The 13,059-nt window shown below is 40.4% G+C and overlaps 1 protein-coding gene across 1 annotated transcript; it reads right to left on the reverse strand.

Annotated features, from left to right (window-relative positions):
• Nucleotides 1–1,779: 1,779 nt before the first annotated feature.
• On the reverse strand, nt 1,780–7,169 carry LOC141008111 (uncharacterized). The gene is made up of 8 exons (XM_073480334.1): nt 7,110–7,169; nt 5,968–6,093; nt 5,795–5,869; nt 5,228–5,323; nt 4,779–4,885; nt 3,893–3,995; nt 3,674–3,757; nt 1,780–2,882 (listed from the first exon to the last, which is right to left on the reverse strand). The coding sequence occupies exons 1-8, from the start codon at nt 7,158–7,160 to the stop codon at nt 2,760–2,762; spliced, it is 765 nt and encodes a 254-aa protein (XP_073336435.1). The 5' UTR covers nt 7,161–7,169; the 3' UTR covers nt 1,780–2,759.
• Nucleotides 7,170–13,059: the final 5,890 nt, after the last annotated feature.

Consider the following 13,059-nt stretch of genomic DNA (forward strand, 5'->3'; position numbering starts at 1 on the left):
TTAAAGTCATCAGCTCCAACAACAGAGGAAATCCTGTGGAAGAGCTGAGCGCGTCCGAAACCGAGAGTCAGACAGAATCAGACCTACAGAAACATGTCGGTCTGTGCTGCTTCTCTTCTGCATCAACAGATGGATATCTGTTAACTTCTGCTTTATCAGGCTGGAGAATCTTTGTGTGTATTGTTCCTGTAAACATCAAGAAATAATCATCCTGCCGCCCTGTTGGGATTTCCTATTTCAGCAGTGCAAAAGGTCGTCTGGCCCGCAGACGACTGGTCTGTTTATGGTACATCAGAAACAATGTTTCATGAAAATCCAGAAATAATTCATAGAAATTCAAATAACACAAGTGTTTTTTGTAGAACATGATATATTATCATATTACAAACATCTCAAATACTTTATTATTCTCATTTCTTATATTTAAGTGTGTATGAAAGTGTAGTTTTATCTTGAATAATTCGCACCACATTTCATAGGAAAAATTTTAAATAATATATTTATTACTCAACTACACTTAATTGAGGGCTGAAGGTAGTGGTGACTTTTTAAAAAATATGATAAACTTGTGAAAAATAAGTTTTGTTAAAGATAAATAAATATTCGTGGCTTGTTGCTCAAAGCAGAGTTCAGGTTAAATTATCAACTGTTTCACAACAAAGCAAAATCACCTGTGATCAGATCTCACTTCCTGCTCTGTGTGCAACTAAACACGTGTATCACTGAAACTGTGTTTGTTACACTTAGAGGGAAATAAATTAATGCAGAACATTTGCAGAATTTACAAGAAGGCCCAGATAAGTCAGAATTAGTCAGAGACAGAGTTTCACACAGTTTATAAAGTGTCTCCAACTCAACAACTCACTAAATTGAGCTTTTTTCAAATGGAGACTGGTGACTTTCTCCACGGGGACAAAGAAGTCGCCTATACTGGTTACTGTTTAGTGTATTTGTAAAATGTGACATGTTTAGCGTCAATAAAATGTTTCTTCTTTCATAAATTGAGTGTAAATGGTGAAATCAGTGTAAACAGTGTGTTCGAACAGCTGCTAAATGTTGGCAGGTAAGACTTTAGCACTTTAGACACAGAAGCAGACAGGCTGGTGCAGCCATGCTGCCACAAACTGACACTTTTTACAAGGAAACAAACAACTTACTGTTTTCATTTAATGCTGAATTTACAAGAAGGAGACAATGATTCAGAGTCTGTCAGAGACAGAGTTTCACTACGTGATAAAGTTTGTTTTAACTCAACAACTTTTAAAATGACCACATTTGTTAAGGGAGTCTGGTGATGTTGCCTAACAGAGGAGCCCCTCTGGTTTTCTGAGGCCTCTCATATGAAGTTGTCCTCATTAGAAGCAGAACCCGGCTTGTTTATGTGTGGAGACGTGTTTACTGGTGGTTGAAGGTACTTTTGGCATTTTTGTTAAATGAGCAACAGGTTTCAGGAATTAAGTCACTGCATGTGTGGGTGTTGGTGTTTGTGGGTTTCTTTAACTTTTTTTTAAACATACCTATCTTTATATAAATGATTTCATTCATGTAAATATATAATTACATTTTTCAAAACCTTTATAACTGAATCTGTGAAGAAACAGGCTGAAAAGTGAAGAACCGAATCTTGTTTTAAACATTAACGAGCCGCTGAGACGCCGACCTGCCGCTCATTTATATCATTACCACCATCTTGTGGCTGCGGAGGGGAACTACAACAACAGGCCACACAAGCATCAGAGATAAAAGTGAAAAGCTTTTTGGTTTTTCTGTTTGGGCTGATTTAAAGTTGGACGTCAGCACAGTGGCGCCTGCTGCCGTCCAGGAACATCTGATTTGACACCGTCAGACTTCGACCTCTTCATCCGGCTGCAGAAGGAGCTCAGTGGTCGCCATTTTATCAGTGATGATGACGTCATCGCAGCTGTGGACTATTTTCTGGACGTCCAACACGGCAACTTGTGAGAGGTTTCATCAGGACACGATGTTTTATCGACTCTTTGAACAGCGATGTGAGTTTCTGTTTCGTCTATCGTGATACGCTTCGATTCAGTTTAGTGGCCCGTGATCGACATGAGACGAGATCATCAGTTCGTCTTTTCTCTTTTCTGCTTTTGCTCATAAAAAACACAAAAAAATAGTGAATGATTAAAACCAGAAATAATGTACTTTAACCTGACTCCACTGACACACACATACAATATGTCTCAACAACACGAACATTTGACAAGAGTTTAAAGTTCAGCTCTTTAACTGTCGAGGAGACGAAACAGTTGTTTTTAGCTGGGCACCATCTTTAGCTTCATCACTTTACTTTGTGTAAGTTAGCTTAGCAGCTAGCTTTCAGCTTAACATACATGTATTAATTAAACTTTATTTTCTCAGCGCTGGTGGGGAATTCAAAAATAAAGCCGCATCTTAAAAGTGACGATATAGATCGATGTTTGTTCTTGATCTGGATCAGTGGATCGTTACACCTCCATCCAGCACCACCTCGACTTCCTCGAAGGATCCACGTGCTCCGCGCAGTTTGTAAATGTAGGAGGGGACGATGTTATGAAATAAATGTGCCTGGTTTTCTTAAATTGACGTCTTCTACCTGAGGCCACGAACAATCACCCGCCGACAGGACGTCCAGAAATCAGTCCGGTCCCAGATGTGAATGACTGTTTCTGTCCGATATAAAGCTTCTGTTCTGAAAGGACCTGTCACCTGAGTGGTTTCAGGTGACAGGTCAGAGGTCAGAGGTCAGAGGTCAGAGGTCAGGTGAGGGAGGGTTTGGGTTGGTACTTCACCCTGTTGAAGTCGTCGACTGTCGTTTCCACTGGAGGCGTCTTCCAATATTCCTCCAGACCCAACGCCAGACACAGAGCGATGGCCGCCATCTGCAACACACACACACACACACACACACACACACACACACACAGAGTTTTTTAAAGCATAAATCATCCTGCAGATGAGCCGAGTCACATTTTAACACTTAACACATGTTTTTATGAGGAAATATTCAGGTGCCTGGCAAAAAAAAACGCCATTTTGTGACGTCCTAATACCTTTAAACTCATTACAGTTCTTTATTTCCTTATTTACACAAACTCTGTGTGAATAAAAAAGTAAAAGAACAAGTGCTGAGGTGGAAAAACTACATAAACCTGCTTAATGTTCATGTTCAGGTGTCGAAAGCCCATTTAGATTATATGTTGCTAGTTTTGAATTCTCATTGGCTACATGATGAGTCAATCATCTGCAGGCTGGTGTCAAAGTGGCTCAGGAGAGAGGAGGAAGAGGAAAAAGTACGTCTCCTGTCAATGCAATCACTCGTTGGCTGCTGTAGGCTCCAGGACGGGCACAGAAGCTCCTACCTGCTCAGATCAGGTGGAAATCAAACGGCGGCCATCTTGGGATCACCCATATGGATGAGTTCGATTCTCTACTGAAGCACTAAGAAGCTTCATCACTTCAACATTTGTTTGTTGATTGTATCCGTCTGATGTGGTTTTATCTTGAATCGACTCACAAGAATCTGAGCTTTCTAAAGATTTATGGACTCGTCTCGTCTTAGACTGAGGAGTCGCGTTCATCGTCCTAACCGTGGAGAACTGTGACGTTAAGGTAACACGGAGAGATGAAGGGAAACAGAAACTGAGAGGGAAGACAATGTGTGATGATGTACCGTGATGGTGGCGAAGGCTGAAATGATTCCTATCCTGAGTTTGATCGGGAAGCTCAGGTAGCTCTTCAGGATGGGACCACAGGGCTGCAACAAGCAGAGGTCAAAGGTCAACATTCAGCATTTTGAGGACAAAATGTGTAAAAACAGGAGCTACAGAGGAAGGAAAGTGGCAGATGGAAAAGAGATGAACACAAACGATGCTGATACTGTGGGTTTTACCTTTGAGTGAACCCATTTATCTGTGACCTGAGAGGTCGGAGGGTGAAGGTCTCTGTCCACCATCAAACAGGCTCCCTCTGAGCTCCAGTTACCAGACTGACGGCTGCGACATGAGGAAGAGAAGAAGAAACTGAAGCAGCGACACACAAAAACAAAATCAAATAGTCGTGTTTCTGTCCGTCTGCTGCGGCAGCCTCATGATATCAGAGTTCATCCAGCTGTTCAACACCTCGGGAACATAAATGAAACCCTAAACGTTCTGAAGTTCTCCTGGAATCTTCCAAACCTATCTATAAGCTTAAATCTCATCATGAAACCCAAAATCTTGATTTTCTAGAAACCCACAACTCCTCAGAAGTCTTTAGAGATCCAGAAATGTGTCCAGAAACTCAAACTCTTATCTCTAACAGCTCTAACAACTCCAGAAACTTCCAAACCTCCAAACAACTCTTTAACTATAAACTCTTGGACAACTTATCTAGAAGCTCAAAAGCACAATGAGAAAATGACAGAAAGTTGTCTAGAAACTTAAAAATTCCTCAAGTAACTCAAAAACTCTAGTCCTGTATTTGAAAACTGTATTTATGAACAGAAGTATTTCATTCACGTGTAAAATCGTAAAATCATTCAGATTGTTTTATTCTCCATGAAACTTCAACAGATGTATCTAGTAACTCAAAATCTCTCGTAGCTCATAAAATATCCAGAAATACTTGAATGAGAAAGTACAAAACTCTTCCAGAGTCGTCTAGAAACCTACAAAATGATTCAACTGATTCCAAAAAAATACTTCTTCTAAGTCCATGAAATCATTTAGAAATGTATGAATTTATGAGGAAATTGAAAAAGTTATATAAAAATGATAAATGAAAAAGCTGAGAGTTACCTGTGCTGCAGGTGTGAGGCAGGCGGGGGGGTGGGAGGCGTGCAGAGGCAGGAGTCAGGAAGTTCATTCTCCCAGTCGTCAAAACTCCTCAAACCACAACAAGAGTCCTGAGACACACCGACATCATGAGACTCAAAGTCCAGCTACGTTTCTGACCAGTTCAGTTTAGATTAAAGATGATTTTAATTCAGATGATTAACTATCATTTGGATATAAACTAAAACATTACTTCATGTTATCACAGAGTCAGTTGTAGATATCTGAAACTGGAGTGATGATCCGTCTGAACTGAAGGAAAAGTTTGATAAATATGAAAGAGAGCTAACAGGCTAACAGGCTAACAGCAATAGTTTAAACCATCATCCGACACGTTTCTCTACATTGTGATATTTAATGTGGATTTTGGATTCAATCAGATTTGTGATGTTTTTTATTTCCTTCCGTCGTACCGACGTCTGCAGCTTCTTCAGTTCTCGCTGGATGTAAGGCTCCGCTTTGTGGAGAGGAGTGACGTTCAGGAACACCTCGTCCACCGCACCGTCCATCTGCACAACACAATGCAGAACAGCACAGTGATGGAGGGAACAGGGAGAGCTGTTCATTTCTTATCATAACAAAACATCATTATAACACACAGCAGTTGAGGCCTCTCTGGTCTGGAAACATTAAAACACAACTTCTCGACCAGCGTTGTGATATTTTGTATATTTTCTGGTTAATATCATTTGGAAATGCAACATGTCTGTAACAGGCAGGTTATTGTTCCTGTATAATCAATGTGGAGCTCCTTAAATACAAATGTAAAGGATACTCACCTCTCTCAGTGTGGATGTCAACAATGTGTTCACAGAAAGGAAACATACTGTACATGTTAGTCCAAATGTTGTCTGATTCTGAAAGGGTTGAGAAACTGATCTCTGAATCATTCACAGCGTGTGGCTGTGATGAACGCTGCAGCCTGCAGGGGGCAGCAGTGGTCGCTGATGTGAGTGACGGAGACAGAGACAGGAAGTTACCTGAGCCTGAACCTGAACCAGCGGCGAGGCGACGACCATCAGAGCCACAAACTCCACAAATATCAGAGCCGAGAACTGGAGGAGAGGATCACAGGTTAGCTCCGCCCCCTGTGTGTGTGTGTGTGTGTGTGTGTGTGTGTGTGTGTGTGTGTGTGTGTGTGTGTGTGTCTCACCACCAGCAGCAGAGGTTTGAGGTCCAGCGTCGCAGCACAGATGCCCAGAACAGAAAGAATCACCGTGATGGGACCGAAGACCTGCAGGACCAGTAAACCATCGCTGCTGGACAACTGGTTGAACAACTGGGAGACAGACACACACACACACACACACACACACACACACAGACAGACACACAGTTATATTCTGGGTCGACTGATTGGATCCAATATTCAACATTTATATCAGAATCAGTGTTTGTTTTATTCAATTGTTAAATAAATGAATCTAAAAATACATTACTTTGATGCAGCATGTAATCTGAGAGTAACTAGTAACTAAAGGTATCAAATAAATGTACTGGAGTAAAAAGTACAAAGAAGAAAATGGAAATACTCAAGTAAAGTATAAATACCTCAAAATTGTACTTTACTGTACAATACAGTACTTTGTTACTTGAATACATTCCATCAGTAGCCGTCTGCAGTACAATAAAACAGATACCAGTATCTAAGTTTATGATGTACTTTTCTACTACGAGTACTTTACTTGAGTATTTCCATTCTCTGCTGCTGTATACTTCCACTCCACTACATTTTGGAGGCAAATATTGTACTTTTTACTCCACTACATTTATTTAATCACTTTAATTACTAGTTACTTACAGCTGACAGTGTTGCCTAGCAACAGTGACCATTCTAGCCCCTTGAGGCTAACGTTAGCTAGCATACGACTGTTGACAGTAACTTAAAATCTCCCCTCCAGTGAGAACAGGACACCAGTGAGGACTGCGTCTCTCAACTCATCCGGACTCATTTAACCTTCTGCTGTAGTTGTTGTTTCTACAGACCGTTGTTTACGTCTGCTTCCCCATGAGATCACACGTGAGCTCAGCTTCAGTCTGCAGAGCCATGAAGCTGGAGCTGTAAAGCCGCGATCCCACTGTTGCAAATGTGTCAATATCAAACGTGTTGCGAGTCCTTTGTTATACATTTTGTGGAGCTGTGTACTTAAATCAGTTTATCGCTCTTCTCCATTAAAATAATTATGTCACATCCACGTTTGGGAGTAAATGTGCGCTCAAATATGGACCAGCAGGCAGCAGAGGACAGTAAATCTTTAATATATGATGTGATTGAAGACACAGAGACACGGTTACCTCAGCAACCGGTGTGTTACCGTCGATGGAAGAAAACCCGACTCCGATCATCACCACACCAGACACCTGCAGAGAGAAAACCAAGGGAGACGCCAGCTCAAACTGCTGTGACTGAGAGTTTGTTGTTTTTCACAGGAAGTGTTTAACAGCAGAAACATTCCTCTCAAACTGTCGTGTTTCCCCAGAGACCCTCCATCAGCTGGGAACTGTGACGGCTCTGAAGCTCAGACGTCATCCAGCTCACAGTTTAAAGTTTCCAGCTCTGTTTTCAGAGCTGGTTTCCAACTCTATTTAACAGTTTTACTAAATATTCTGACACACTCAGTTTTATCTGAATGAGTCAGTTTACTGCAGCTTCGCAACTAACTGAAAACAACAAACAAACAAACAAAAAGAGAATGAAATTAAAACCACAACAACAAAACACAGATTCAACCCGTCGCAAACATGTGAAGACTAAAATAGATTTCCAAAAACGACGTGAAAGTCGGGTTAAACTAACATACCGTACCCACTAAGTACTGTAATCAGCTGATGTAGAGTAAACAACAACATGACTGGAGCCAAAACAGGAAGCAGCGAACACAGAGGAATCAGTAATCACCACAATATTTTATAGGCAGAGTGAAAAGGAATGAGTGGAGGAAACAAGGAGGAAACAGTGGGAGGGAAAGAAGGGAAGAAAACAAGAAGAGGAAACGATAATGCGCTAATTACACAACACAACATGTAACAGCCCGTTTCACTCCCAACAATCCCACTGACTCTACCTTTAACTTTAATAGTCTTTGAATTATATTAATATGACGTGAGCTTCAGTTAGCTTTGACCACAAATGTCCTTCAGAGGGAGACTTTTTACTCTGATACTCTGAGTACATTTCAGAGCCTGTACTCTATTACTTTTACTGGAGTAAAGAAGGTGAATCAGTACTTCTACTTTTACCAGAGTCTGTTTTTACACAAGTATCTGAATCCAAATGTCATAATATGTGAACTGTTTGTCACCGCGCTTTATTTTGAAAACCTAACAGGACGTTGCATATTACGTATTATTGCTACCTGGACCACAGAGCCACGTCACGTGTAAAACTGACACTAGAGGGCGAGGTAGAGCGTCCTAGTTTAAAGCTTAAGGCCACTGAACAAGCTGCTGTGTTTGAAGTGTTGGTAGTGAACGCATGCTGGTCATACAGGTTAATGTTTTACAGGTGACTCACGTTATTTATAAGGCAGCACAAATATAAACTATAAAATAATGAAAATAATAAACTAAATAATAAAAAACAAACTTTTTATCTTTTAAAAGCTTCACTACTTTCGTCACTAAAATCTAAAAAACATCTAAAACAGCATCAGCTTGAGCCATAACATCAGTCACATAAAGCAGTGTGTCATCAGCATATAGGAAACATGTTTAAAGAAACTGTCAACTGTTGACACAAAAAACAGTTATTGTTTGTTTAAGAAACGTATCCCATTATATTGAGACTAATTCATTGACATCTTACCAAAAAAAAAAATCAGACAGTTTGCAGTTATTTCTGTAACAAGCTGAGTAATAATTAGTGAGGTTTATTAATGTTGCAGTTTATTTTCATGCTTTTGTGTAGATGCATTATACTTTTTAATCTGATCCAGATCATCGGTGTGTTTTTGTATGTCAAATAATTTTTTGTAAACCAATGTGCAAATAAAGTTGTGAAATACATGAGGAAGTATTGAAAAACAACACAACAAGACAACAAATGTATTTAAATTACAAACATGATTCTGAACCTCAAAAAAACCTCAGACACTTTCAATTAAATCTCAGCAGTCGATTTATAATCAAAGAACCTCCTTATTAATCAGCTTTAATTCGTGTTTGCCTCCAGAACATAAATCCAACTGTAAAAATTAAAAGAAAGTCCTGATTAAAGATAAATAAAAACTCTAATTATAAACTGACATACATGTTTTCTTTTCTTTTCCTTTTCCCATGAATCTTTGAACTAATGAAAATTGTTGCACTTCATTTTCACATCCATCCCAACCAATCATAAACATGCTGTTAGCAGTTAGCCTTTTAGCGGTTAGCTTACCATTAGCAGCACAGTGACACAGATGGCGAGCCCTCGTAAGTAACTCCTGCAGCGAGCCATGACCGCCGTTTGTGAGAGGCGAGCTAAAATAGAAACAGAGTAAAGACCAGAGAGCAGCCTGTGTGTGTGTGTGTGTGTGATGGATGTTGTTTAAACCTCAGGAGTGTTTGGCTGCAGGACGGAGAACATGACCAAGTTTGGAAGATCAGCTGGAGAGGAGAGGAGGAAATGAGGAGAGGAAACAAGGAGGAGAGGAGGAAACAAGGAGAGGAGAGGAGGAAATGAGGAGAGGAAACAAGGAGAGGAAACAAGAGAGGAGAGGAGGAAAGAGGAGAGGAAACAAGGAGAGGAGTGGAGGAAATGAGGAGAGGAAACAAGATGAGAGGAGAAAAGGGAGTCAAGGAAACAAGAAGAGGAGACAAGAGTGGAAAGGAGAGGAGAGGAGGAAATGAGGAGAGGAAACAAGGAGAGGAAACAAGAGATGAGAGGAGAGAAGGGAGTCGAGGAAACAAGGAGAGGAGACAAGAGTGGAAAGGAGAGGAGAGGAGAAAATGAGGAGAGGAAACAAGGAGAGGAAACAAGAGATGAGAGAAGATAAGAGGAGAGGAAACAAGAGTGAATGGAAGGTAACTGAGGGGAGGAAACAAGGGCGCAGGAAAGGAAGCAAGAGGAGAGAGGGAACCAAGGAGAGGAGAGGAGAGGAGAGGAGAGGAGAGGAGAGGAGAGGAGAGGAGAGGAGTGGAGAGGAGAGGAGAGGAGAGGTTACTCCAGGTAACAATATCATCTACTGAAGGAAGGACAGGGAGAGGAACTGAGAGGAAGATATGAAGATGAAGAAACCAGAGGAGGAGGGATGAAGGAGAAAGTGAAAGTTTGAAAACAAGTTTCCATCTGATACGATCCTGATTAAATATTGTGACTTGTTTTATGTAGACAAATATTTTTTTAAAGGTAACACATCTTTAGAGTTTGTAAAAAAGGTACGCTGTAGCTAGCATTAGCAACCTTAACATTAGTAGCTCACGTTAGCAATGTTAGTGTTAGTGTGAACATTTATTGGCTGAATATCAGAAACACCTTTGAAACAACGTAGGAAACATTCATCTCTGACCTTAAATCAAAGTCCACTTACTGGCTTTCAACCACACATCACTGCCTTCCTTAAGTCTTCTTTTGCTCAAACTCCCATCTGAGGAAGACCATGAGGTGCAATTAAAAACCCTGATAAAGGTAATGATAAGTTTAGTAAGTGAGTGAAGCCATTTGTTTTACTTCTACTTACTATTTAACAGAACCAGTTATAACTCAAACTTTACTTTTGTTTTCATTTTAATCAGTCCTTTATTTTTTCTCTTCGTGTAAAATATTTAATTATTTTTCCTGTTTCATTATCAGTCCATAGTTTCCTTAATAACAATATCATAAAAACTCTTTGCAGCAAATCAAGTTACAAAGTGTTTAACACGGTTGAACTCTGATTAAAAACATTTCAGGACTGAGACAAATGAAATAAATCAGTTCAAACAAAACAAAAACAACATGTAATTTATGGTCACATGTGAAATGAGACGCCTGTTGAACAGATATGATAAAATAAAAAAGAACAGAAAGGAATTCAGTGGAGTCATTAAGCAAAGCGTCGTGTTGACTTTAGACTAAAAATAACTGAAGGGGACGAACCGGCTGACTGTCTGGGTGTGTGTGTTTATGCCCATAAATGTGTGTGTGTGTGTGTGTGTGTGTGTGTGTGTGTGTGTGTGTGTGTGTGTGTGTGTGTGTGTGTGTGCACTGGTTTCTCGGCAGACACTCGCTGTGTTTAAAGAGTATAAATATCCTGACGAACAGCGACGATGATGATAAACAACGACACACTTCAGCTGCTCACGTGATGGAACACTTTCATCCATCAGCCTGTTGGATCTGCTGGATATCTGCCGTCTGCTCAGTCCAACGTTTTCATATTGTTATACACATTTCAGCCTCCAGAGGACGCCATCAGGATTCCATACTATGAGCGGGCATCCAGTCATACCTGTTTACAATAACAAAGTTCAGCTAGGGACACTTTCATCAAGGAATTTAACATTTTAGAGAAAATGATCGGACAGTTAATTTGTCTGACAATGAAAACAGTCACAAAAGAATAATTATTATTTATCCTGCTGTTTCTGTTATTGCAGAGGAAGTTTCATGAACAGGGACTTCACTTCCTGTCGGCAGGGTTACTCTAAAACTCACCTGGTTCTCGTGTAAACCTTCCCTCAAAGCAGAAGGTTAACTGGTTGGTAGTGAAGGGCGGATGAAGCCTGATGGAGTTTTGGGGCTTTCTGCATATTTGTGCTGGAAAGTGATTCAAACACAGCGACATCTGCTGGTGACTGAAAGTTAAAGCAGCCCTTCAAGACTGAAGCTGAAGCACCACAAGACATCTCTGAATATAAATCTTTTAGTTTAATGTGTGAGCAAGAAGTCTAAGAAGCTGTGTGTTATTATCACACCTGGAATATTTATGTTCAGAAGTGTTGCATTAACTGTAGATGTTGTTGTGTTGCCATTAAATAATTACCAATAATTCACTTGAGGTGTCATCAGTCACATGGTTTTTGACACAAGCTCTGACTTTATGAGAGAAAGAGGAAGTTTTGTCATATTTATTCTGTGTATTTGGCACAACAATTCACACAAAGATGGACGTGTGGTGGTTTTGTGTCTCTTGTGTCTCTTTGTGGTGGTTTGTGTTTCTGTGGTGGTTTTGTCTCTCTTTGTGGTGTTTTGTGTTTCTGTGGTGGTTTTGTGTCTTTGTGGTGTTTTGTGTCTCTGTGGTGGTTTTGTGTCTTTGTGGTGGTTTTGTCTCTCTTTGTGGTGTTTTGTGTCTCTGTGGTGGTTTTGTGTCTTTGTGGTGTTTTGTGTTTCTGTGGTGGTTTTGTGTCTTTGTGGTGTTTTGTGTCTCTGTGGTGGTTTTGTGTCTCTGTGGTGGTTTTGTGTCTTTGTTGTGGTTTTGTGTCTCTTTGTGGTGGTTTGTGTTTCTGTGGTGGTTTTGTGTCTCTGTGGTGGTTTTGTGTTTCTGTGGTGGTTTTGTCTCTCTTTGTGGTGTTTTGTGTTTCTGTGGTGGTTTTGTGTCTTTGTGGTGTTTTGTGTCTCTGTGGTGGTTTTGTGTCTTTGTTGTGGTTTTGTGTCTCTTTGTGGTGTTTTGTGTTTCTGTGGTGGTTTTGTCTCTCTTTGTGGTGTTTTGTGTTTCTGTGGTGGTTTTGTGTCTTTGTGGTGTTTTGTGTCTCTGTGGTGGTTTTGTGTTTCTGTGGTGGTTTTGTCTCTCTTTGTGTTTTGTGTTTCTGTGGTGGTTTTGTGTCTTTGTGGTGTTTTGTGTTTCTGTGGTGGTTTTGTGTCTCTGTGGTGGTTTTGTGTCTTTGTGGTGGTTTTGTCTGTCTTTGTGGTGTTTTGTGTTTCTGTGGTGGTTTTGTCTCTCTTTGTGGTGGTTTTGTGTTTCTGTGGTGGTTTTGTCTCTCTTTGTGGTGGTTTTGTGTCTTTGTGGTGGTTTTGTCTCTCTTTGTGGTGTTTTGTGTTTCTGTGGTGGTTTTGCTTTATAGATGCTGAATGTTGAACTTTAGGTACTTGAGTTTTTATTCCTGTAATAAAAGGACAGTTTGAATTTATCTGGAGGAGGACGGGAAGTGAGTCCTGGCATTTATCAGTGTTTCACCACTTCACCTGTGACACAGACGGAGAGCCAGACAGCTGCAGCAGAGCTGCCCTTCATCATTTCTCCTATTTAGACAGCTGGAACGGTGATAAAACCATTTTAAACAACAGGCTGCAGACGTTCACAAAGGAACATCAGGTTCAATGTGTCAAGATAGTGAACGAACGACA

Source organism: Pagrus major, chromosome 14 (assembly GCF_040436345.1).
Source record: "Pagrus major chromosome 14, Pma_NU_1.0".
In the NCBI taxonomy this organism is placed as follows: Eukaryota; Metazoa; Chordata; class Actinopteri; order Spariformes; family Sparidae; genus Pagrus; species Pagrus major.